This window comes from Zalophus californianus, chromosome 6 (assembly GCF_009762305.2).
Source record: "Zalophus californianus isolate mZalCal1 chromosome 6, mZalCal1.pri.v2, whole genome shotgun sequence".
Lineage (NCBI taxonomy): Eukaryota > Metazoa > Chordata > Mammalia > Carnivora > Otariidae > Zalophus > Zalophus californianus.
Genome location: NC_045600.1, coordinates 99,623,791 through 99,646,909, shown reverse-complemented (window position 1 = coordinate 99,646,909; position 23,119 = coordinate 99,623,791). Strand labels below are relative to the sequence as shown.

Here is a 23,119-nt window from a genome sequence, read left to right as displayed (position 1 = left end):
AGCCTGGATACTAGACCCTTATCAGATATATGATTTTCAAGTATTTTTCTCCCATTCTGTAGGCTGTCTTTTCACTTTCTTGATAATGTCTTTTGATGTACAAAAGTTTTAAATTTTGATGAAGTTTACCTATTTTTTCTTTTGTTATTATGCTTTTAGTCAGCCATTTAATTCTCGCTGATCTCTTTCAGTTGAGCTATGATACTTTGGTAATATATAGCACACAAACTCAAATATGAAATCATAGTCTAATTCTGAAGAGACTACTTTGCTCACATACAGTTTATTCTAAGAATATGCTCTTGCTAATATAGCTAAAATCTTAAAATCAATACTTTTTCTAACAAGAGTAATGAAAGAGTCCTCCCCCACTTTATTACATACCTCCTATAGAAGTACCAGTCATACTATTGCTTGTAAGAGTAGCTGAAGTCTCTGACACTGTGGAGGGTTGGCTACCAGTGACAGCTGAAGCAGTATCAGAGGCCTGCTCAGAGGTAGATGGATTTGAATTGTTAATGGAAGTGCTTGTGGTTTGGGATTCCATTCTTGCAGAAGTGGTTGGTACTACAGTAGGTTCTACAAAATACAAAATGTTTATTTAGCATTTCAAAATATATTAGGAGATAGGTTATATTTTAATTCAAGGTAACATTTTTATAATTATTTAAACAAACTTGGAAAATAACTCTAATAAGCACAACATATAATTTAAAAACTTTCATAAAGCTAGCTGCAACATTAAAATGACATGTAACTAAAATAGGATTACTGCATTTTTTTTTTAAGATTTTATTTATTTGACAGAGACAGAGATAGTGAGAGCAGGAACACAAGCAGTGGGAGTGGGAGAGGGAGAAGCAGGCTTCCCGCCGAGCAGGGAGCCTGACGTGGGACTCCATCCCAGGACCCTGGGATCATGACCTGAGCAGAAAGCAGACGCTTAATGACTGAGCCACCCAGGCGCCCTATGATTACTGCATTTAAAAAACTCCAACACATATGTATATTCCAGTAATTCAGGTGATTATCACAGTTTTTTGGGTAACAACTATGTAAATTTTCTGATCACAAAGAAAACAATGAGAAAAGGAAAAGTATAAGTCTCTTTATATTATTGTCATACACACTGTCGCAGGCTGTCAGAACAATATTAGAAATTACACTTTCCCTGGTACAGAATGGATTCTAGAGTCAGACTGCTTGGATAAGCAATTCTGATTTCACCACTGACACTACAGTCATGGATAACTTACTTAACCACTCTCCATTTCCTCATCTGTAGAATTGGGAAATACAGAATTTTCTTCACACAACTATTGTTAGGATGAACTGAGGTCACACATTCAAAGCACTCTGTATAATGATTTATATATAGTAACCACTTAAATATTAGCTATGACTTTTAAACCTGTTTTAATCTTTTTTACAGGTTTTGTATGTTTTCAAAAAAATTTTTGCAAATATAAATATTCATCAGTGTATTCTAATAAAATTTGTAGAAAGTAAAAGAAATTTCAGGCAGACCTCGACTTATGTACAAGTTCACTTTAGACTCTAATTATAAAATAGTTGTTTAAAAAGATTAAGTCTGTCCAAAGAATAGTCACAACAATTGGATCAGAAAAGGGACTCTCTTAATGTGATACAGAATGAAAGGACAAACTATTGTATACAATGCAGTGCTCTAAGCTGAAACACAAATAGTCCCTGTTGATCTCCATGGGACAATGTACTTTGGACGCTTAAACAAATATATTTGCTTAAACATAAAAAGCGGAAGGAAGAACCTCTGTTTATTTGTAAATGCTATATCTCAGTTTCTCAACCTTAGCAGTATTGATATTTTGGGTTGGGTGATTCTTGGCTAGGGATGGGAGTCAGGGTAGGGGCATGGCTGTCCTGTGCATCGTAGGATGTTTATAGCAGCATCCTGGGCCTCTACCCATTAAATATTAGTAGTACCGCCCCACAACTCTAAGAACCAAAAATGTCTATAGATATTGCCAACTCTCTTCTGGGGCACAAAATGGTCACCACTTAAGAACTACTGGTCTAACTGACATACTTAGTATTTTGGACTTATTTTTAATAAGATAGATGCTTTCCACCGAGAGAAACTAGCAGAGAGACAGGGCATCTACAGATCCCTGGGATATTTACAACTCCCTAAAAATATTCTGGTTGAACTAATTCCAGTGGGTTAAAAGACTACTCTGTCACCTTCTCCTACTTACTGGTTGACAGATGTCCCAGGGGAAAACACAGTTTCCAAAGCAGTAATCCTAAATAAATTAACTCTGAGAAATCTCTAATCCATCCCTAATATAAAAATCACTGTTTTACAGATAAAAACTGAGATACGGTTGAATGAAATGGAGACAGTGGGAATAAATTATCTCTTCATGAACATCTTAATTCCAAAGTAGTGATACTCTGAAAGTTATGATCATCCAAGCTGCAAACAATCCATATAAGAGCTGACTGCAGAAGGCCTGTAACTCTACCTTATGTATCCTTTCCCCAATTTATAGTTAACAAATTCAAATATGGCTCATCATCTTCCTTTAAGGAAATTATGACTGACCATTTCCTTCTAAGATGTAACTAATACCTGAAGGTAATTCTCAATATGTGGGGAAATTCACATATGTATTCACATACTCATTCATGCTACCACTTTCCTTAATCCCTATTTTCCAACTCTAGCTTTATTTTCTTAGTTGCGTGGATATAGTTATAAGCTGAAAGAAAACACTAAACTGAGCAGCACAAAAGGTACCAGTAATATTAGAAGATAACGTACTTTTTTTTTTAAAGATTTTATTTATTTATTGAGAGAGAGAGAATGGTAGAGAGAAAGCATGAGAGGGAAGAAGGTCAGAGAGAGAAGACGACTCCCCGCTGAGCAGGGAGCCTGATGCGGGACTCAATCCTGGGACTCCAGGATCATGACCTGAGCCGAAGGCAGTCGCTTAACCAACTGAGCCACCCAGGCACCCGAAGATAACATACTTTTAAAAGTAACTTCCACATTTCTTTTTTTTTTAAGTAGGCTCCATGCCTAGTGTGGAGCCCAACATGGGGCTTGAACTCACGACCATGAGATTGAGCCCTGAGCTGGGATCAAGAGTCAGTCACTTAACCAACTGAGCCACCCAGGTGCCCCCAATTTCGACACTGCAAATAACCAATATTTATTATATAAATTCAAGTTATACTGCTTTTCTGTTGCATTGAAAAAGTGTCATTTCTATTTTTCATAGCAAAGTTAAAGTATGACAATAATATTATAAATGAAAGTAATAGGTAAGTCTGAGGGTAGAGCAAACTACCACTTGTAAAAGTATTCTTTTTTTTTTCGGGCACCTGGGTGGCTCAGTAGGTTTAATGTCTGCCTTCAGCTCAGGTCATGATCCCAGGGTCCTGGGATCGAGCCCCGCATTGGGCTCCCTGCTCAGTGGAGAGTCTGCTTCTCCCCCTCCCTCTGCCCCATCCCTACTCATGTTCTCTCTCCTCTCTCTCTCTCAAATAATAAATAAGATCTTTAAGAAAAAAAAAAAGTATTTTTTTCCCTAAGAAAATAACTACCGAGCAATGAAACAAGAGAAAGAATTTTAAGCACAAGTTACAAACTGAGGCTGTTATATCAATTAAAAAATAAGACTTGGGGGGGCACCTGGGTGGTTCAGTCATTAAGCATCTGCCTTTGGCTCAGGTTATGATCCCAGAGTCCTGGGACAGATAGAGCCCTGCTGTCTCTGCTCAGCAGGAAGCCTGCTTCTCCCTCTCCCACTCCCCCTCTTGTGTTCCCTCTCTCACTGTCTCTCTCTGTCAAATAAATAAATAATCTTTAAAAAAAGAAAGAAAAAGAAGACTGGGATATCTGACAATTTTCCTGTAGTTTAACAATGTTACCAGGAAGCAGTTAGGACTTTCATTATAGGAGTTTCAAAGATATTTGATTTTATTAATTCTCTTCATAATTCTATACTGTTACTCATCCAACTTACCATCTTCATCAACAGTAAGGTCCACAACTTCTGCTGCACTTTGCCTCAAGGGTTGTATAACAGTAGAAATCCTACTACGGTTCCGTGGCTCCTGTGGCCGACTTGTATGAGAATTTGAACCTTGGCTCCAATGAGATCTGGAGTGTCCAAGAGTTGAACGAGACCTTAAATGACATCAATATTAAATTAGTTAATACAAAAAAAGAACAAAAATTTGTTACCCAAGAAACCATAAGCCTTTCTTACAAAATACGTTGTACAGTTTCTTCTCCAAAGAAATAATGGTAATAGAATTAAAAATTATGCCTGGCATTTAATAAAACATTTGTTGAATGAAATGTTCAACAACATGTTCACCAACCAACTGACCGAAGAATATGAGAAATGATATGTCACACCAATCACTGGTATAAAATATGCAACTCTTGGTTTTGGCTCAGGTCATGATATCAGGGTTGTGAGATCAGGCCCCGAGTTGGGCTCTACAATCAGCATGGAGTCTCTCTGCCTGGGTGGCTTGGTCAGTTAGGCACCTGACTTTGGCTCAGATCATGATTTCAGGGTCCTTGGATTGAGCCCCAGGTCAGGCTCTGCACTTAGCTGGGAGGTCTGGTTGTCCCTCTCCCTCTCCACCCGGCTCATGCTCTCTCATATAAATAAAATCTTAAAAAAAAACTCTGCCTCTCCCCACCATGCACACTCTCTAAAATAAATAAATAAATCTTAAAAAAAGAAAAAATAATGCTGCTCTCTTTTCAATGGTCATTTTGAATACCCACCTGGGTTGTAATCATGTATTTACATTTTCTTTAATACCTAAAATTATTCACCATAGGTAAAGTAACAAAAACATCAGCACCCTAAACATTAAATAATACCCACATGAGCCTGTATGTTTAGTCCAGACTGGATTTGCAAAACATGGTTTTGAGAGGCCTAAACAAAGTAAATTTTTGGTATTGTCCTAAAAAATATTCAAGGCACCAGAGATTTCCTAGGATCAGGAATGGTAAGGATAGTTGCCGCTAGTTTATTAGTTTGGTAGTCATAAGAAATAGCACTTGTTTGAGCCACTTCATGCTTTTAAAGCATGTAACCACAAACCCTCAACACCTAACACTCATGTCATCATCTTTTATTATGTGTGTGGTGCTATATTGCACTAAATTATTTAAAAATTTTTTAAGAATTCACTGTAATAATCTGAACTAAGGGTATGGAAGGACATTATATAGAATATGCAGTCCTAAGGATCCAGGAGAAAAATAAGTCTGTTCTAGAAAGGTGGGGCTTGAGCACCTGAGTGGTTCAGTCAGTTAAACATCTGCCTTCGGCTCAGGTCGTGATCCCGGGGTCCAAGGATTTAGCCTCATGTCAGGCTTCTTGCTCAATAAAAAAAATAAAATCTTTAAAAAAAAACAGAAAGATGGGGCTTATGAAGTTGGTTTTTCCTCTTGCCCAAACTGAATGTAAAAATCCTTAGAAGCTTATTATTTAGGGGCGTCTGGCTAGCTCAGCTGGAAAAACGTGTGACTCTTGATCTTGGGGTAGTGAGTTCAAGCCCCAAAATGGGTGTAGAGATTACTAAAAAAAAAAATAAACTTTAAGAAAAAAAAAAGATGTTTATTGTCAGCATGTATGGAAAGAGTGAACTAGATCCATTAATATGCAGACATCAGGGATGTGAGCTCAACCACTCAGAAAAGACCCAGGCTGAAAACGACCTCAACAAGTGTAGACAGAGCCTAAGAATTTAGAAAGAAGCTCAAATTCTAAAATGAAATTCTCAAGTAAATATGAGTATAAAGGTTAATTCCAGAGACATAGTAAAAAGGAAAAAAAAAAAAAGACACAATGTGCATTCCAGGAAAAACTGTGTAGATTGAGGCATGACAGTAAACAAATGTCTCAGAATGAAATGGTTTTGGTGTGGAGAGAGATCACTATTTAAATTTCTTGAGAAACCAAGAGCCTATAGTGAGACTGAATAGTCTATTATTTCTGGGAAGCTCTTAATAGCTGCAGAAAGTTCCAGGTCCACTTTGCAGTTTATGAAACCTTCAAGAATGTCCTAACTCCAAATTTATGCTGAATGAAGCACCAACAAACCTGGTGTATGAGGAACAGTTTCACAGGAGCCTTAGTCGTTCCTGTGATTTGTAGCAACTGTCAAATCCTGAAACTAAAGAATGTGAAACAAAATGCATTCTCTTTTTTTAAAAAAAAAAAAGATTTTTAAGCAATCTCAACACACAATGTGGAGTTCAAACCCACAAGTCTGAGATCAAAGATGCAACACTCCATTGACTGAGCCAGCCAGGCACCCGTGGATGCATTCTCTCTTAGAGAGGAAAGGCCAAGAGCCAGCTAAACAGTGACAAGTTAATATCCCATGTAACAATAAGGAAAATAAATAGGGGTTCATGAGTACTGTGTGTCTTTTTTAAGATCACTATCCATTACTATGGTAAACGTATCTACTTGAACATTAAGCACCTCCGTGACAAAAAAGATCTCCAGTTCCACAAAGACAGGTCCCTCATTTCAGCAATTCTTGTAGCTCATAAAAACTGAGTCAGTGTTGTACCAAGCACTATGCACAGTCACAGGATAACTGTGGCACCTACCATGGAGTATCAATTTTCCTCAGAGCCTAGGAAAATCATTTAAAACTTAAATGGGTATATTACAGAGTGCTCTCTTCCATGCCATTAGAAGTTGCACTCCAATGGAAAAGTACAAATGGAGAAGCACCTTCTAGGTATGTTTATAACATGCTTCCAAAATAAGAAAAATTTTAAAATAAGTAACACAAATTAAAACACCATGAGCATATGCATATCTCAATTCCTTCCAACACAAAAATTAAGGTTCCTCCATAGATTAGTTTGGTATACCAAAGGGAATAAAGGAACACCTCACTGCTTCTCTCACCAGTATTTGTAATCATCTAAAGCACAAGATGAACATTGTTAGGGTTTTTTTTTCCTCTCTCTTTTTTTTTTTTTGGTCAAAGTGATTCACAAAAGGGCGATGTTATTTACAGTTATTTATTAAAAGAAATGAGAATTTTTCATTCATTTTTTAGTACGGGGCTTATATGAAATTACTGAGTGAAGGACAACAGCATTGTAAAAATATGTTTTATACTAGGTTGCCCTCTAACAGCATAAACTTCAATGGTATCAATGAGATCCTGAAACAGATTGTAACAAAAAAGAATATTTCGACATTGGGGAGGGTATTTGTTGTGGTGAGCCCTGTGTACTAAGATTGATGAATCACAGACCTATACCCCTGAAACAAATAATATATGTTAATAATTTAAAAAAAGGAATACTTCAACATCAACACTCCTTAATATTTTTCAACACTTTATGTTTTATTCACATCTAAATGTCAAAGAAGTTCATGAACTCTCTGAATCATAAAACAAAATTTTGGAAAGCACTAAGTAAAATTATTGTTTATCTACAGCAATAACTCTTAACTCTCATTGTACACTTGCAGTGCTTAAAAAATACTGACCCCCAAGATTCTGGTTCTGCTCATCTGGGATATGATCCAGAGAACAGTTTTATCTTTACTTTATAATCTTCCCAGGTGAGTCTAATGCAACCTGGTTTGAAAACCACTAACCTGGTATGTGCTCAAATGAGGTCTCCAAAAAAAGGGTAAAAGAATGTAAATATCCACAGCACAGTATGTTCAAATATTTGTATTTAAAACTTCACATAGGGGCGGCGCCTGAGTGGCTCAGTCGGTTAAGCCTCTGACTCTTGATTTCAGCTACTCAGGTCATGATCTCAGAGTCCTGGGATCAAGTCCCACGTGGGGTTCTGTGCTTGGCACAGAGCCTGCTTCTCCCTCTCCCTCTGCTCCTTCCCCCTACTTGCTTGCTCGCTCACTCTTTCAAATAAATAAATCAAATCTTAAAAAAAAAAAAAAACCTTCACATATACAACTAGGAATTAAAATCATACCGATAGCTTTCTCCAACTGTTACAATCTCCACCTCACTGTCAGTTGAGGTAACATTAATTTCTTCATTGGCAGTGACCTGGGGAGTGGAGGAAGCTTCTATCACCACAACATCTTCATCAATACTTCCTGGAAACAGAAAGGAAAACATTTTAAACTGACAAAAACCTTTTACTTTGACTTTAAAGGCTATGAAATTCATTATAAAACTAAAAATCTTACCTGTCAAAATGAAAGTTTTTTTAAAAAACAGAGTTAAACACACATAGTGAAAATAGTACTTACTCTCTCAATCTATGTCTTCATATGTTTATTTCCTTTTTTATGATTTTTGTTTGTTATTTACAACTTTTAGTGATTTCCATATTTATTTGTATGATCTTATATAGATATATTAATCCTGTAATATCTAAAGGTATTAAGATCTTATATATTTATATTCCATAATAACCCTTTAATATCTAAAATAAAGATACTACATTTGCTGTATGTTTTACCCAAGAGTTTCGTTTTTTTGTTAAACAAGATATGGTATTCTTTTATGAATACAAAGTAATTTTTGGTTTTACTATGAAATCTGTCATTTTTTGGTATATGTTCTTTTCTAAATTATTCTAAGTTTGGAAAGGGCATCCTTATTGGAAGGATAGATACATGTACTCAGTTCAATGTATTTCCTTAATTATTTCATCTGGAACTAACTTTTGTTTAAGGCATTAGGTAAGATTATAAATAGAATCCGGCCCTGTCTCTCCATGGCTAACTAGTTATCCCCAAACCATTTACTGAAAAATCCTTTCTTTCCTCCCATTAAGTTTTGATAACTCCCTTAAATATTCTTACATGTTTGAGGTTGTATTTTAATGCCATCTATTTATCCCCTTTGACAAAGATTCTTCTATCAGGGAATTCTATTTTTTAAAACAGCTTCTCTAAGGTATAACTTTCATACTTTAAAATTCACATTTTTGTCTCAAGGAGATATTATACACCCATGCTCATAGCCAATAGGTGAAAACAACACAAATGTCCATCAATGGATGAATAAACAAAATACTGTATATGCACACAATGGAGTATTATTCAGCCTTAAAAAAAGAACTCCTATCACATGCTACAACATGAACAAATCTTCAGGACATTATGCTATAAGTAAAATAACCCAGTCACAAAACAATTTTAAAATACTGTATGATTCCACTTATGTGTGGATCTAAAGCAGTCAAATTCATAAAGAAAGTAGAGTGGTAGCTACTAGCGCTGAGGGGAGAGGGGAAAGATAGTTATTTAATGAGTATGGAGTTTCAAACTGCAAGAGGAAAAAGTTCTGGAGATCTGTTTCACAACAATGTGGATTTACTTAATACTACTGAAATGTATACTTAAAAACGGTTAAGATGGTAAAAAAATAAATAAATAAAAATCATGTTCCATTTCTTCTCTTGCTATATTTTTCACAAATCTGGTACTGAATGTCTTCTTTTTTTTAACCTTTTTAAAAACATTCCTCTCTGTTCATTACTATTACCTGTCACCGTAAAGGTTGCCAAGAGTTTACAAGTCATGTTTTTAATAAGAATTTTCCCATACGAATGCTGAGAGCTAAAAATTTCACCCATTTTAAGTGCACATTTCACTGGTTTTAGTAAATTTATAGAACACAACCATCACCTCAATCCAATTTTAGAACATTTCCAACACCCTTAAAAGATCCTGTGTTTCAGTCAATCATCATCTCTCCATGCCCATTCCTACATTCCTACAACTGACCTAAATTTTGTCATTATGGATTGGTTTGTATTTTCGTTCTGTATCAATATGGAATCATACATTATATACACTTTTGTGTCTGGATTTTTCATTCAGTGAAATAGTCATTCATGATTTACTCATGCAGCTGTGTGTATCAATAGTTCATTCTTTTTTATTATTGAATGGTATCCTATCATATGAATATATCACAATTTGTTTATCCATACTTCTGTTGATGGACATCTGGATTTTTCTCATTTTTGGCTATTACAAATAAAGCCGCTATGAACATTAATCTGCTTGGGTTTCTCTCTCCCTCTCCCGAGCACAGAGGAGGAGAGGCAGGAGGGAGAGAGAGAGAAAATCTCCAGCAGCCAGCTCACCTCGGAGTGAGGAGCCCGACATGGAACTCGAGCCCTCAACCCTGACATCATGACCTGAGCCACCCAGGCTCCACAACTTTTCATTTTCTTAATGGTGTCTTTTGAAGCATAAAAGTCTTTAAGTTTGATGAAATCCAAATTAGCAATTTCTTTTATGCATGATGCTTTTGGTGACACATTTAAGAAATCTCTGCCTAACAGAAAGTCACTGAGAATTTCTCCTATGTTTCTTCTAGAACTGTATAGTTTAGCTCTAACATTTAGGTCTATGTTAATTTTTGTGTCTGACATGACATAAAAGGTCTAAATTAATCTCTTTTGCATGTGGATCTACAACTGTCCCAATAACATCTGTTGAAAAGATTAAAATAATTCCATTTTGATACCTAGTACATTCAGGTTTTCCTAATTCTTTAGGATTGTAAAATCAAGGGAAAAGGAAAATTCTTGAGACTTGGACTGAACTGGCATTAAGCAACACTAACGAAGTCCTGACATATCTATAAAATATATTTTTTTCATCCAAGAATATATCTTGCCATCTACCAATATCTCTTATAAATCTCTAGAACACCTGTAGGTTTGGTCTGATTATAAATGCTAATAAAGCTATATAATTTTCTTCACAGAGGCCAAATATACTCCTATTAAGATTATTCTTAGAGACTTTATTCTCCTTGTCGCTCTTCTAAATGAGCTCCCTTTATTCTTATTTTCTCCTAGTATGTAAGTATACCATCGATACTGTATATGCATTTTTACCCAATTTTTACTGAACTCCTGCTTACCACAATGACAACAAATGGTTCAACTTTCTTGTCATGGTGGAGTTTATGCAATCTATTCCTTCACCCAAGGTGCCATTCCTTGGAAACGTCGAATTTCATCTCTAACACAACTGTACATCATCAAACATTGGCACTATTCCAAAAGCTGCCCAGTACCTGGAGGAGGTACGAGCCCGTTGCAGAGATCTACGATGTACTCTCTGCTACTTCAAAGAGGAGAACACAGCAGGCACCGGAAAATCAGAGTCAATGAAAGATGATCTGATTTGGAGAAAGTTATTTCTGAAGCAGTTTCTAAGTTCTAAAGACTACACACATAGACATATTGAGGTAGAATGTATTTTTAACAGCCTAAATATATCTTATAGGCAGAGGAAAAAAATAGCACTTGAGTGTCTATTTAAAATAATATCCTACATTCAATTTCCAAATTGCTTTTCCAATTTTTCCTTCATAATCATGCACATGATGCAGCTTAAGCCAGGAGTACAAAAAGAATTATATATTTAAAACTAAAAGCATTATACATATAAATAAAACATCATAGATTCTTTTTAATACTTCCCTTATTTTAACCCATCAACTAGACATGACCATTCTACACAAAAAGAAAAGCTACACTTGCATGTATACTTTATTAGTGATTTCTCTCCATGTATTGTGTACATGAAATTTCCTTAAAAGTCTGTAAAAAAAATAACCAAACATTATAAACACCTTATAAACAAGCAAAATCTAACATAAATGTTATATTTTGAAGTTCCAGTGATAAGTGATACAAAGCTAGCTTTGTTAATGCATTAAAATTCAATTTACATAATTTTTTATGAACATGGATTGTGTAACTGAAGGTTATATAAGTAACTGATACACTCTTACTCTATTGCTTAAGTATCATTTTTCTAAAAAGGAACTTTGCAAGCATAACTTGGGCATAATACTTGTAACTAAATAATCACAACAGGAAAGATTTGGATATCTATAACTTAAGTGTTTTTTTCTAGAATGACAATTATTTAAAACAAAATTCACAGGAAACATTCCTAAAAGTATGAAGTTAAACCTCAGTACTACTTAAAACCAGGAGAACAGGTCACTTCTTACTGGAACAATTTTATTTTCACGTTGTCTGTTATATTTAGAAGTCTTAAAGGACAGGTAATTTGAGTACAGCCAAGACATTAGAGTAGGAGGACCCTAGATGATCTTAACAATTTCTTTTAAGATTACTTATGTTGCTTGTACCTTTCAAAACATAACGAGGAAAAGGAAAAAATAATGAGAAAAATAACAGGTAACAGCCTGGAAAGAATGTAGGTACTTTAATACAGGTCACAAAAATAATGGTTTCTCTGAGAGAGTTCTTCATGAACTCAACAACCACTTCTATTCCCTGCTAAGAGATCACAGATTCTCTTGGTAGCATCTGTAAGAAATTTCAAACACTATAATCAATTACCTGGTCCCTCTTTGTCTTAAGTCTAGAATGATGCTTAATAATAATAGCTTCCAATTCAAGGGCACGTACTTTGTGCCATGTACAATATTCTGTGTGTCTAGCTCTATCAAGAAACTGAAACTTAGCAAGTTTAAGTGACTTGTCAAATAGTAAGCAACACTGGGAATTCAAACTAATTTCAACTCTAAAGCTCATAGTCTTCACATAAACTACATTAACCATGCTATAAGCACCCAACGTGCAGGTGCTAGTTACTACCAAAAGCAGAATCTTCCTTCTAGCTGCTTTTGCTACTGGCTCCTGTCTTTTGCAGTAACAAACTTACTCAAGTTGTAGCAGCTCTAACTCCTCATTAGGATTCTTCTGTTGGGTATCTATCCAACAGAAATGAAAGCATACATATCCACAAAGATTTGTACCCAAATGTTCACAGTAGCCAAATACTGGAAACAATTCAATGTCAATCATCTGACAAATGGGTAAACAAAATAAATGTGGTATATCCATACAATGGAATACTATAAAAGAACTAAATAGGGTGCCTGGGTGGCTCAGTTGGTTAAACGCCTGCCTTCGGCTCAGGTCATGATCCTGGAGTCCCAGGATCGAGTCCCGCATCGGGCTCCCTGCTCAGCAGGGAGTCTGCTTCTCCCACTGACCCTCTTCCCTCTCGTGCTCTCTGTCTCTCATTCTCTCTTTCTCAAATAAATAAATAAAATCTTTAAAAAAAAAGAACTAAATAATAAACAGACACTAATTACTGATACCTGCTACAACTTGGATGAACCTCAGAAACACTACACTTACCAAAAAAAGCCAGACACAAAAGATCACACACATATATTTATATGAACTGTCCAGAAAAGGCAAGTCTTTAGAGACAGCAACAGATTAGGTTGTGTGGGACTGAGGATTGGATAGGGATTAAATACAAACAATCAGGAGGGATCTTTTGAGATTAACGGAAATGTTCTAAAACTGCATCGTGGTAATGGCTGCACTACTCTCTAAGTTTACTAAAAATAATTGAATCATATACTTAAAATGATGAACTTTACAGTACGTAAATTATACCTCAATGAAGCCGTTTTCTTTAAGAAAAAAAAAGCTATAAAACATTCCCTGCCAAATACAAAACTAGATGGGAATACTCAAAATACTAAATATGTCAGTTCACACTACTTTAGCCAACAAATACAATCCCAGTAAGAATACCATCATGTATCTCCCCACTACCACTATCCTCAGATAAACAAGCTGATAAGTTCACTTGGAAGAACAGGCAAAAATAACCAAGAAAATATAAAAGTCTATAATTAAAACAGTGTGCTTCTAGTGTTAAGCATAGACCAATGGAACATAATGAAAACTCCAAATAGGTCCAAATGCCTATGGACATTTAAAATATGAAAAATACAGTATCTGAAGTCAATAGGAGAAGGAAAATTTTTAATGATTTGTTTTGGGACAACGGCATAGCCACACTAAAAAAAAAATGGATTCATTCCTCATACTGTACATGAGGATAAACATCAAATAGATGTGTGCTTTAAATGTAAAAAAAAAAAAAAATTAAATAATGCAAGGGCTAGGGCAAAAATGGTTATTTCTCTTATAAACATGGAGTGGGAAAAACTTTCCTAATTATGATTCAAAACCCAGAAACAGTAAAGATAAAGGTTAATAAATGTGACTAACCAAAAAAAAAAAAAAAAAGATTTGGCATGATAAAAAAGGGTAACAAAGTCAAAGGACTAATCACAAATTTGGGAAAAATGTGTTATTATATAGGATTTATGTTCCCAATATATATAAAGGGTCGGAAAATGGATAGAAGAATGAAGACCAACATCCTGACTGTAAAACAGGCAAAAGATATGAAGAGACTGATCATGAGAAATAGAATGACCTTTAAACATATGAAAAGGGGTGCCTGGGTGGCTCAGTTGGTTAAGTGTCTGACTCTTGATTTTGGCTCAGACCATGATCTCAGGATGGTGGGATCAAGCCCTGAACCGGGCTCCGTGCTCAGCGCAGAGTCTGCTTAGGCTTCTCTCTCTCCCTCTCCCTCTGCCCCTCCACCTGCTCACTCTCTCTCTGCTCTCTCTCTCAAATTTTTCTTTACTTCAAATATTTATTTGAGAGAGCAGAGAGAGTGAGAGAGAGAGCATGAGCAGGGGTGAGGGGCAGAGGCAGCAGGGAGCCTGACATGGGGCTCGATCCCAGGACCCTGAGATCATGACCTCAGCCAAAGGCAGATGCTAACCAACTGAGCCACCCAGGCACCCCTAAATAAAATCTTTTGAAAAATAAAAAACATATGAAAGATATGCAACATTACTTATTAAAAAATTTTTTAAATGCTGGCAAACTATTTCTTACCTTTCAGATGGACCAAAAAACCTAAAATCTGACAATAAATTCTGTTGGAAAGGCTTTGAGAAAACAGGCACTCTCAAATATTGCTGGTGAGCATCCAAAATGGTTATGATCCCCACAGAGAAATTTGGCCATATTTTAAAAATAATACATTCATTTATCTTTGGCCCAACAATCTTCTCCTAGAATTCTATTCCAAAGATACAATGGCAAAAATATGAAATAACATATATATAATGTTATATATATATATGTTTATATATATAACATATATAAAAAGCTATTCATTGCAGTGCTGTTTTTAACAGCCAAAGGCTGCAATATTGAACCACCTCTGGTCTAACTATACAATGGAATACTACAAAGCTATAAAAAAAATAAAAATAAAGAATGAAAACCAATGAATAAAGGAATGATAGTGTGTATATATATACAACTGTGTGTATATATATCCTATTATATATATGTGTGTGTGTGTGTGTACACACACACACACACACACACACACACACACACTTTTATTCCTCTATAATCTCTATACCCTAACAATTCCATATAGTTAGGTGAAAAATCAAGAGACACATTTTAAGAGGAGAGAATAGGACGCCTGGGTGGCTCAGTTGGTTAAGCGACTGCCTTAAGCTCAGGTCATGATCCAGGAGTCCCTGGATCAAGTCCCAGATCGGGCTCCCTGCTCAGCAGGGAGTCTGCTTCTCCCTCTGACCCTCTTTCCTCTCGTGCTCTCATTCTCTCTCTCAAATAAATAAATAAAATCTTTAAAAAAAAAAAAAGAGGAGAGAATATGCTATTTGTTTACATATTTTTAAAGATTTTATTTATTTGAGAGAGAGAGAGCACGCATGAGCATGGGGGAGGGGCAGAGGGAGAGGGAAAAGCAGACTCCCCACCGAGCAGGGAGCCTGAAGTGAGGCCTGATCCCAGGACTCTTAGATCATGACCCGAATCCAAGGCAGACGCCTAACCAACTGAACCACCGAGACACCCGTTTACATTTTTGAACAGAAAAAAGATGGAATAACAAACGAAAATTTAAAAGTAATGAAAACACGGGGTGCCTGGGTGGCTCAGTTGGTTATGTGTCTACCTTCAGCTCAGGTCATGATCAGCTCAGGTCATGATCCCAGGGTCCTGGGATCGAGCCCTGTGTTGGGCTCCCTGCTCAGCAGGGAGCCTGCTTCTCCCTCTCCCTCTGCCGCTCCCCCTGCTTGTACTCTCTCTCACGCTCTCAAATAAAATCTTTGAAATTGATTGATTGGTGGCATAACCTCACAGAAGACTGTCCAACAGCATAAAGGAACCAGAAAAATCTTATATTTATTAGCATTACTATTAGTAATAATTATAAATATTTTCATTTGTATTAATTTATGAATGTTCATTTATATGTATTTATAGGATGTATAGGATAAAGCAAAAAAGCAATTGTTCATATTGTTAAGAATCAAGATTGTCAATGTAAGCGCAAAGAGATCAAATATAAAACTCAAGTTTACATAAAAATCTGAATCCCAAACTTTCAATGGAAATAGTCATATAAATTAATGATTTATCACTTTCTAAAATCTTTATGTATTCCTAATTTTATCCATTAAAAAAGCTAAAAGCAATAATAGAACTCAGCAGAGCAATGACCACAATTCCCAGTCTATAACCTCTAAGTATCACTTCTCAATAAAAGGAAATCAGCAGTAATTAAAAAAAAAAAAAGGTTGTTTTCCAGGTTTGAGTCAGGTAGTGTAAAATATCAATGTGGACCATCTTTTATCAGAGACCATCTTGTCAGAGACCACTGGGGTGGTATCAAAAGGACATAAACCCAATTTGAAGATGCTCCCACAGGCCACAGATGAAACTATTCAAGCATCAAAAAAATAAAAAGATTGCAATACATCAACTGTATTATACCCCATGAGTTCATAATGATACCTGAAAATGAAAAATATTGCTAGAGTACAGATTCATTCTGAAAAGTGGTAAATTAGGGTAAAAAAATCAAACATTCATCTTGCCTTTCCAATATGGACTGCATTTCATAATAAGCAATTAGTTGAAGAATTCTTTGTAGAAGAACCTCCATTAATAAATGTAAGCAGAATGACAGAATTAGAAAGTCAACACTTTGCCTAATGAAATAATGGACCCAGGCAAGGTCATCAAAGCTGTTGCTAATACTACATGAAATGCTGATGGGGGAATTTAGGGTGGAAGGATCAGAATGACACCATCTGAACCCTCTCATCAACTTTAACAAGTGATGCAACAGGAAGTATACAGCACCACCAAGGAAGTGTTGCTAAACTGAACTTGAATCAAATCAAGCTTTTAGATCTAACTACCAGTTTGCAGGAAATAACGCAGTATACAAAACAAATTAAATGCTATGATGTCTAGAAATTGTTCTGAAATTCTCCAGAAAAAAAAAGTGAGGGGTGAGAGATAAAAGAATGGCAGGATGCTGAAAATTGAAGCTAGATTATGTAGGTATACTTCTATTTTTATGTATGAACATTTCCATATAAAAATAACAACAAAAACCTCTATCAGTGCTATTTTTGGAAAAGGAGGAAAAGAAATATTCACAAATGTAATTCTTTTTTTCTTTAAAGATTTTATTTATTTATTTGAGAGAGAGAGAATGAGAGAGAGAGAGCACGAGAGGGAAGAGGGTCAGAGGGAGAAGCAGACTCCCCGCTGAGCAGGGAGCCCGATGTGGGACTCGATCCCGGGACTCCAGGATCATGACCTGAGCCGAAGGCACTTAACCAACTGAGCCACCCAGGCGCCCCCACAAATATAATTCTTAATATTAAGACTTCACATTTCCACAGGTTATCTTAAAGTTTATCTTAAAGGTTATCTTTTAAAGTTTTTAAACTTTTAAACTTTTAAAACACAAGTCAATGCAGTATGGACTGCACTTGGAAATTATGAATATATACCTGTTGGATATATTTTTTAAGCTGTAAATAAAAATAGTCCCTGAATTAAAAAAAAAAAAACAGTAACAACTGGGAAATCAGGATTTCCCAGTGCTAATATAAGGACTATATAAAATAAGAATTTAAGCAGCAGTTCAGTTAAAGTACACTGAATAGATCACAGAAATATGTCACTAAAATTAACATCTACTCTCAAACTTAGCTTCTATTAAGTTGTTTTAAAGTATCTAAAGTTCTTGGTGAATATTATCAGGAACAAAACTGAATGTATAAATTCTCAACCTAACTGGCAACTAACAACCCAAGTCACATGTCATTTTGGCTTTCCAGGCTTGAATAGAGAGCCATAATAAATTTAAAACACAATAAGGATGAGGCAAATAGGGATTTCCCAGAAATCTACTGATTACAACAAATGAACTAATGTTTGTTACAATGTAAAGTACTGACTTAATTCATTCTTAGGTGATCTGGTAAAACCAGTTAATTACATACAACTGTTGTATCTTAGAGAGTTTGAAGATATAACAAAATACTTAACATGTCAAACATTCTTTCCATCAGTTCACTACAGCAATAGCCAATAAGCATTGGATAGTGTGTGAAAAAGCTGTCCTAGCAGCTCTAGAGTAACTAATACCCATGCATATAAATCATATTATTAAGGCATAATAGATTAATTAAAATTTGAGATATTCAAACCCTCTCCTATTTCCCAACACACACTAAGACATACTGGAATTGGAGTCAGAAAGCCAGCACTAAAAATACATCTACAAGGAAAATCTCTCTCTTAAGAATCTAAGAAATTTTTTGATAATAGAGCAATGTCCCATAAATATTTCAGTTTAACTTTTTGAACGTAAATCAATCTAAAATAGTTTTCCAAATGCTTCATATGTATTATGAGGATGATGATAACAATATACACCTCATAAGAGTGTTGGGAGGATAAAATGAGAATACATATAAACACTCAGAACATTACCAGCACAGAGTAAATACTCAAAAGTGCTAAGTATTTTTATTATCATCACGACATCATCTACTGTTGGGTGATAAAAGAACTTGATGAAAATTCCTTGGAGGGCATTCTGGTAACAACAGCTAGCAAATTTTTAAATGCATGTAACCTCCTATATGCTTTTAGAAATTATTCCTTAAGATATGCTTGCCTAGGTGTGCAAAACTGTGTGCAGAAGGCTGTTCAATGCAGCAAATATTCACCAACAAAACCTGGCTAAATAGGGGCGCTTGGGTGGCTCAGTCTTTAAGCATCTGCCTTTGGCTCGGGTCATGGTCCCAGGGTCCTGGATCGAGCCCCGCATCGGGTTCCCTACTCGGTGGGAAGCCCACTTCTCCCTCTCCCATTCCCCCCACTTCTGTTCCCTCTCTCGCTGTGTCTCTCTCTGTCAAATAAATAAATAATCTTTAAAAAAAAAAAAAAACCTGGCTAAATAATGAAACATCCATACAAAGGAAATACTATGCAACCATTTTTTTTAAATGAGGATATAACTATACACACTAATATTTTTAAAAACCCCATTATTTATTTATCCTTATATATGTTCCACATTTTCTGAGGAGAGAAAACTGCTGACTACTTCTGGGTAATAAAACTGGGACCTAAGAAGAAGTGGTAAACTTTTATTTTTTATTTTAAACATTCTGGGTACTTAAAAAAATTGCACACTATGTGAATGTTACTCTTAAACCATTATTTAAAAAAAAAAAATTAGTTTAAAACAAAACACTGGTGTAAAAACCAGAAAAGGGGGCTGCCTGGGTGGCTCAGTCAGTTAAGCGTCTGCCTTCAGCTCAGGTCATGATCCCAGGAACCTGGGATCAAGCCCCACGTCGGGCTCCCTGCTCAGTGGGGAGTCTGCTTCTTCCTCTGCCCCTTCCCCTGCTTGTGTACTCTCACTTTCTCTGAAATAAATAAATAAAATCTTTCAAAAAGAGATTAAAAAAATAAAAACCAGGAAAAAAATCCAAAGAATTTGTTTCAACATTTGGATTTGTGTTTCCAGAGACAAACATTACTTTTAAATGTCTGAAAGTATTACATAGTTGAAATAATGCAATTTTTCCAAAAAAGATAGCAAAAACCACATGCCATAGTATCAAGTAAGATTTTAAAATGAATTGTAGAGTTTGCATTTATCTTGAATACTTGAGAGAGTATATGAACTCCTTTCTTCCTAGAAACAGACACTGATATTGACCTACATTACCTCTATTCTCATGCCTCCTACAAATTGCAGCTCCTTGGAACTTCTGCTTTACATCACCAACCATCCTACCTCATTAATTTCAAGCAGAAATTGGGCTCTGCTGCTCTCTCTTCCCCAAACAAGTCTTCACAGTCTAACCACCTGAGGAAAATGTGAAATGTGGCAACTAAGCAAGACAATTCCTATTCTCACCTTGCTGTTTCTCAAGAGACCTCAGAGAATGGTTGCTATAACCTTCTCCCAGTTATAGGTGATCTCAACGAACTCTTTAAAACAAATACTTGGGTAGTTTAAAAAACTGAACTGATCATGGCTAAAACTAAATACCAAAGTTACTGGTTTTGGAATTCTGGCAAAGATAGAAAAATAAAAATGGAAGAGGAAAGGGAGTCTTGGAAAAGGAAGTAACCCATAGAGAAGGAGAAAAGAGAGAGGGGAAATGGCATATTGGCACAGATTAGCAGGCTCTACCCTTGCCAAGCAGGACATCAGGCAAAGACAGGGAGATCTTTGTGTCAGTATTAAAAACCATGATCATAGCCCTTTTATCCCCCATTCTTTCACAAGAAAGTATTCTTTTCCCTCAGCTAAGACATTACTCCTCAATGCTCACTTCAAAAACTTCCTTTAAATTCAGCAAACCGTAAAAATGGTATACTTTACAAACCGTAAAAATGGAACATACTTACACTTCAGAGACTGCACATAATCTTATTCTAGTTAAATATAATATTTACTGTGAGGAGGGGACAATGCTCTCAAGCTAATCCTCTATCAATTCAATTTTAACTGATCAATCATGTGCTCTACTGAGCACTATCAGGACTAAAAGTTTGTGTTCTAGTATTAGAGTAAAAGCATCTCGGGACGCCTGGGTGGTGTCTGCCTTCGGCTCAGGTCATGGTCCCAGGGTCCTGGGATCGAGCCCCACATCGGGCTCCCTGCTGGGCAGGAAGCCTGCTTTCCCCTCTCCCACTCCCCCTGCTTGTGTTCCCTCTCACGCTGTGTCTCTCTCTGTCAAATAAATAAAATCTTTAAAAAAAAGAATAAAAGCATCTCTCAAATACTTGAAATTAATTTTCAGTTATAAAGATTATGACAAGGTAACTAGTAATAAGAATACTTAAAGGAAAAATAATATTAAGTATTTTAGTGTTCTTACTGCGGTTGAATGTGAAAGATATCCATCACAGAGCTATCCGAAAAAGTATAAAATTAAAAAATCTGATCTTAGAATTGGAGTCATGATTTAATACCACAGTTGGCAATTTATTTATATGGCTTAAAAATAAAAGTTAATTGAGCCTAATATTCCTTCTAAAAGCAATGAAATCGCTAACATGTAGAAGAGAATTAAGCACAAACACAATGCAAGAGCTTCCAGGTTTTGTTCACCTTAAGAAATACTTTTACCTGAGGGAACAGATGGATTGTTTTGGTGGTTTTCACTGGTAGAAACAAACAAATCTTCTTCTCCTTCAGTTGATGAGCTGGAAGAGGATTCGCTGCTGAGGTCATTCTCACTGGAACTACTAGAAGTGGGGAGCAATGCATATTTTCTTCGGGCTAACACTTCGCGTTTTTTTCTCTGCATTAATATCCTCTCTTTTTGTTTCTGTGTCCTCTGTGAGGAATTATTTTTTACAAATCTCTTTCTGCATGGAAGTCTCCTTAATGAACTGCTATGAAAACAGGGTCTTTTCATTAACAATCCTGAAACAGATTCTGTCTCTGTCCGGGGCCACTTTTGGGACCGTGCACTATGAGTTCTACTTTTAGCACTCAAAATTGCCTGGGAATGTCTTACAGAGACTTCTTTATCCTCATCCGAAGTCACAGTATCAGAATCTCCAAAATGCAGACTAGATGAAGGAGAAGAAAGACAATCACTAAAAGAGGAATCATTATCTTCATCGCTTGGTGTTTCTAGGTGTTGCCTCAATCCTAATATTCCCTGGTTCTCTTTAACACAATTTTGCATGTAAGAAGGGCCAGCCTGCTGGCTTTTGCGTTTTTTCCTCACAACACTTTTTTCTTGTTCTTGTTGGTTACCATTCATGTCCTTCTCTTGTTTTTGAGAATCATCACACAAATGAGAGAATTCATTCCCCACTTTACTGTTAATCATCTCAACTCCCGCAGGAAAACTTTTGGCTGCCCCAATGGGCTCTGGATGCAAGAGGATCCCTTTCAGACTCTCCTGTGTCTTTGGCGCATCAGAAGGAATCTCACTCTTCATATCCACTTTTAAGGTATATAACTTGTTATATTCAGGAGTCCATTGAGACATGGGAAACTTTAAGGAAGGCCTAGAAGACACAATTAGAAATTTAAAAGGATGTTAATGTTTTACTACACAAACTGAAGAGTTTCAGATTCCACTGGGAACATCGCTGTAACAGAGAACTGCCTTTTCCTGATATACCAGGATATAAAATGGCTGTAATAAGTCATTTTGCTGTTCTTTTAAAACATTTTTCTCTGATACCTCTACCACACACCCAATTTTTAGAAATATAATAAGATCACAGACCATAAGCCTACTTGAAAATTTCTATTAATCAAAAACTTACCTGGCTGTATTATCTTTCTATCCTTCAGCAACATATTTGGTTAAAATCTAACAATTTCTTCAAAACCTATTATAGTAAAAATAGATTAAAGGACTAGAATTCAAAAGACTTTGATTAGTCAATGTTTTTTCCTGGTATCCTGAAAGTGGTAATTAAATATTTTTTGTACATCTAGATGGCTACTGTATTAGACAGATTGCTATAAATAATGAACTAGTATAAATACAGCTTCTCTTCCCCATGGTTCTTTTCTTCATACTATTCTATTCTCTGATGAGAATATAAACTCACTGATAGACAAAATATACAATCAGTACATTTCACAAAGTTTTAGATACATGCAGAAAGACTCCAGCCAAGACTGTGAGTTGCTAAAGATCAGTCAGTTAAAGCAGCACTGCAGAACATAAAACCAAATTTCCTATAACTAATCTATGGGTATCTAAATCATTCTATCTTTGAAATTAGGGGCTGCTGAACAAGGGGATTTGAAATTAATGCATCTACATCAATGTACACATGAGAATGGTAATAACATAAAAGTAATTAAATATCATGACTCAAAATGGAATGCATTTTTTAGAAAGCCAGTTG

The 23,119-nt window shown here is 35.8% G+C and overlaps 1 protein-coding gene across 6 annotated transcripts in view; it reads right to left on the bottom strand.

The window, feature by feature from the left end:
- The window catches only part of RNF111 (ring finger protein 111), a 122,751-nt gene that overhangs the window by 27,950 nt on the left and 71,682 nt on the right, over window positions 1–23,119 (bottom strand). For all 6 annotated transcript variants that reach the window (XM_027571091.2, XM_027571094.2, XM_027571089.2 and 3 more), the window contains exons 2-5: window positions 21,366–22,261; window positions 7,997–8,123; window positions 4,014–4,177; window positions 385–579 (exon numbers count right to left, since the gene is read on the bottom strand). In XM_027571091.2, the coding sequence (XP_027426892.1) occupies window positions 385–579; window positions 4,014–4,177; window positions 7,997–8,123; window positions 21,366–22,242 (1,363 nt within the window). In that variant the 5' untranslated portion in view covers window positions 22,243–22,261. The remainder of the gene's footprint in view (window positions 1–384; window positions 580–4,013; window positions 4,178–7,996; window positions 8,124–21,365; window positions 22,262–23,119) is intronic.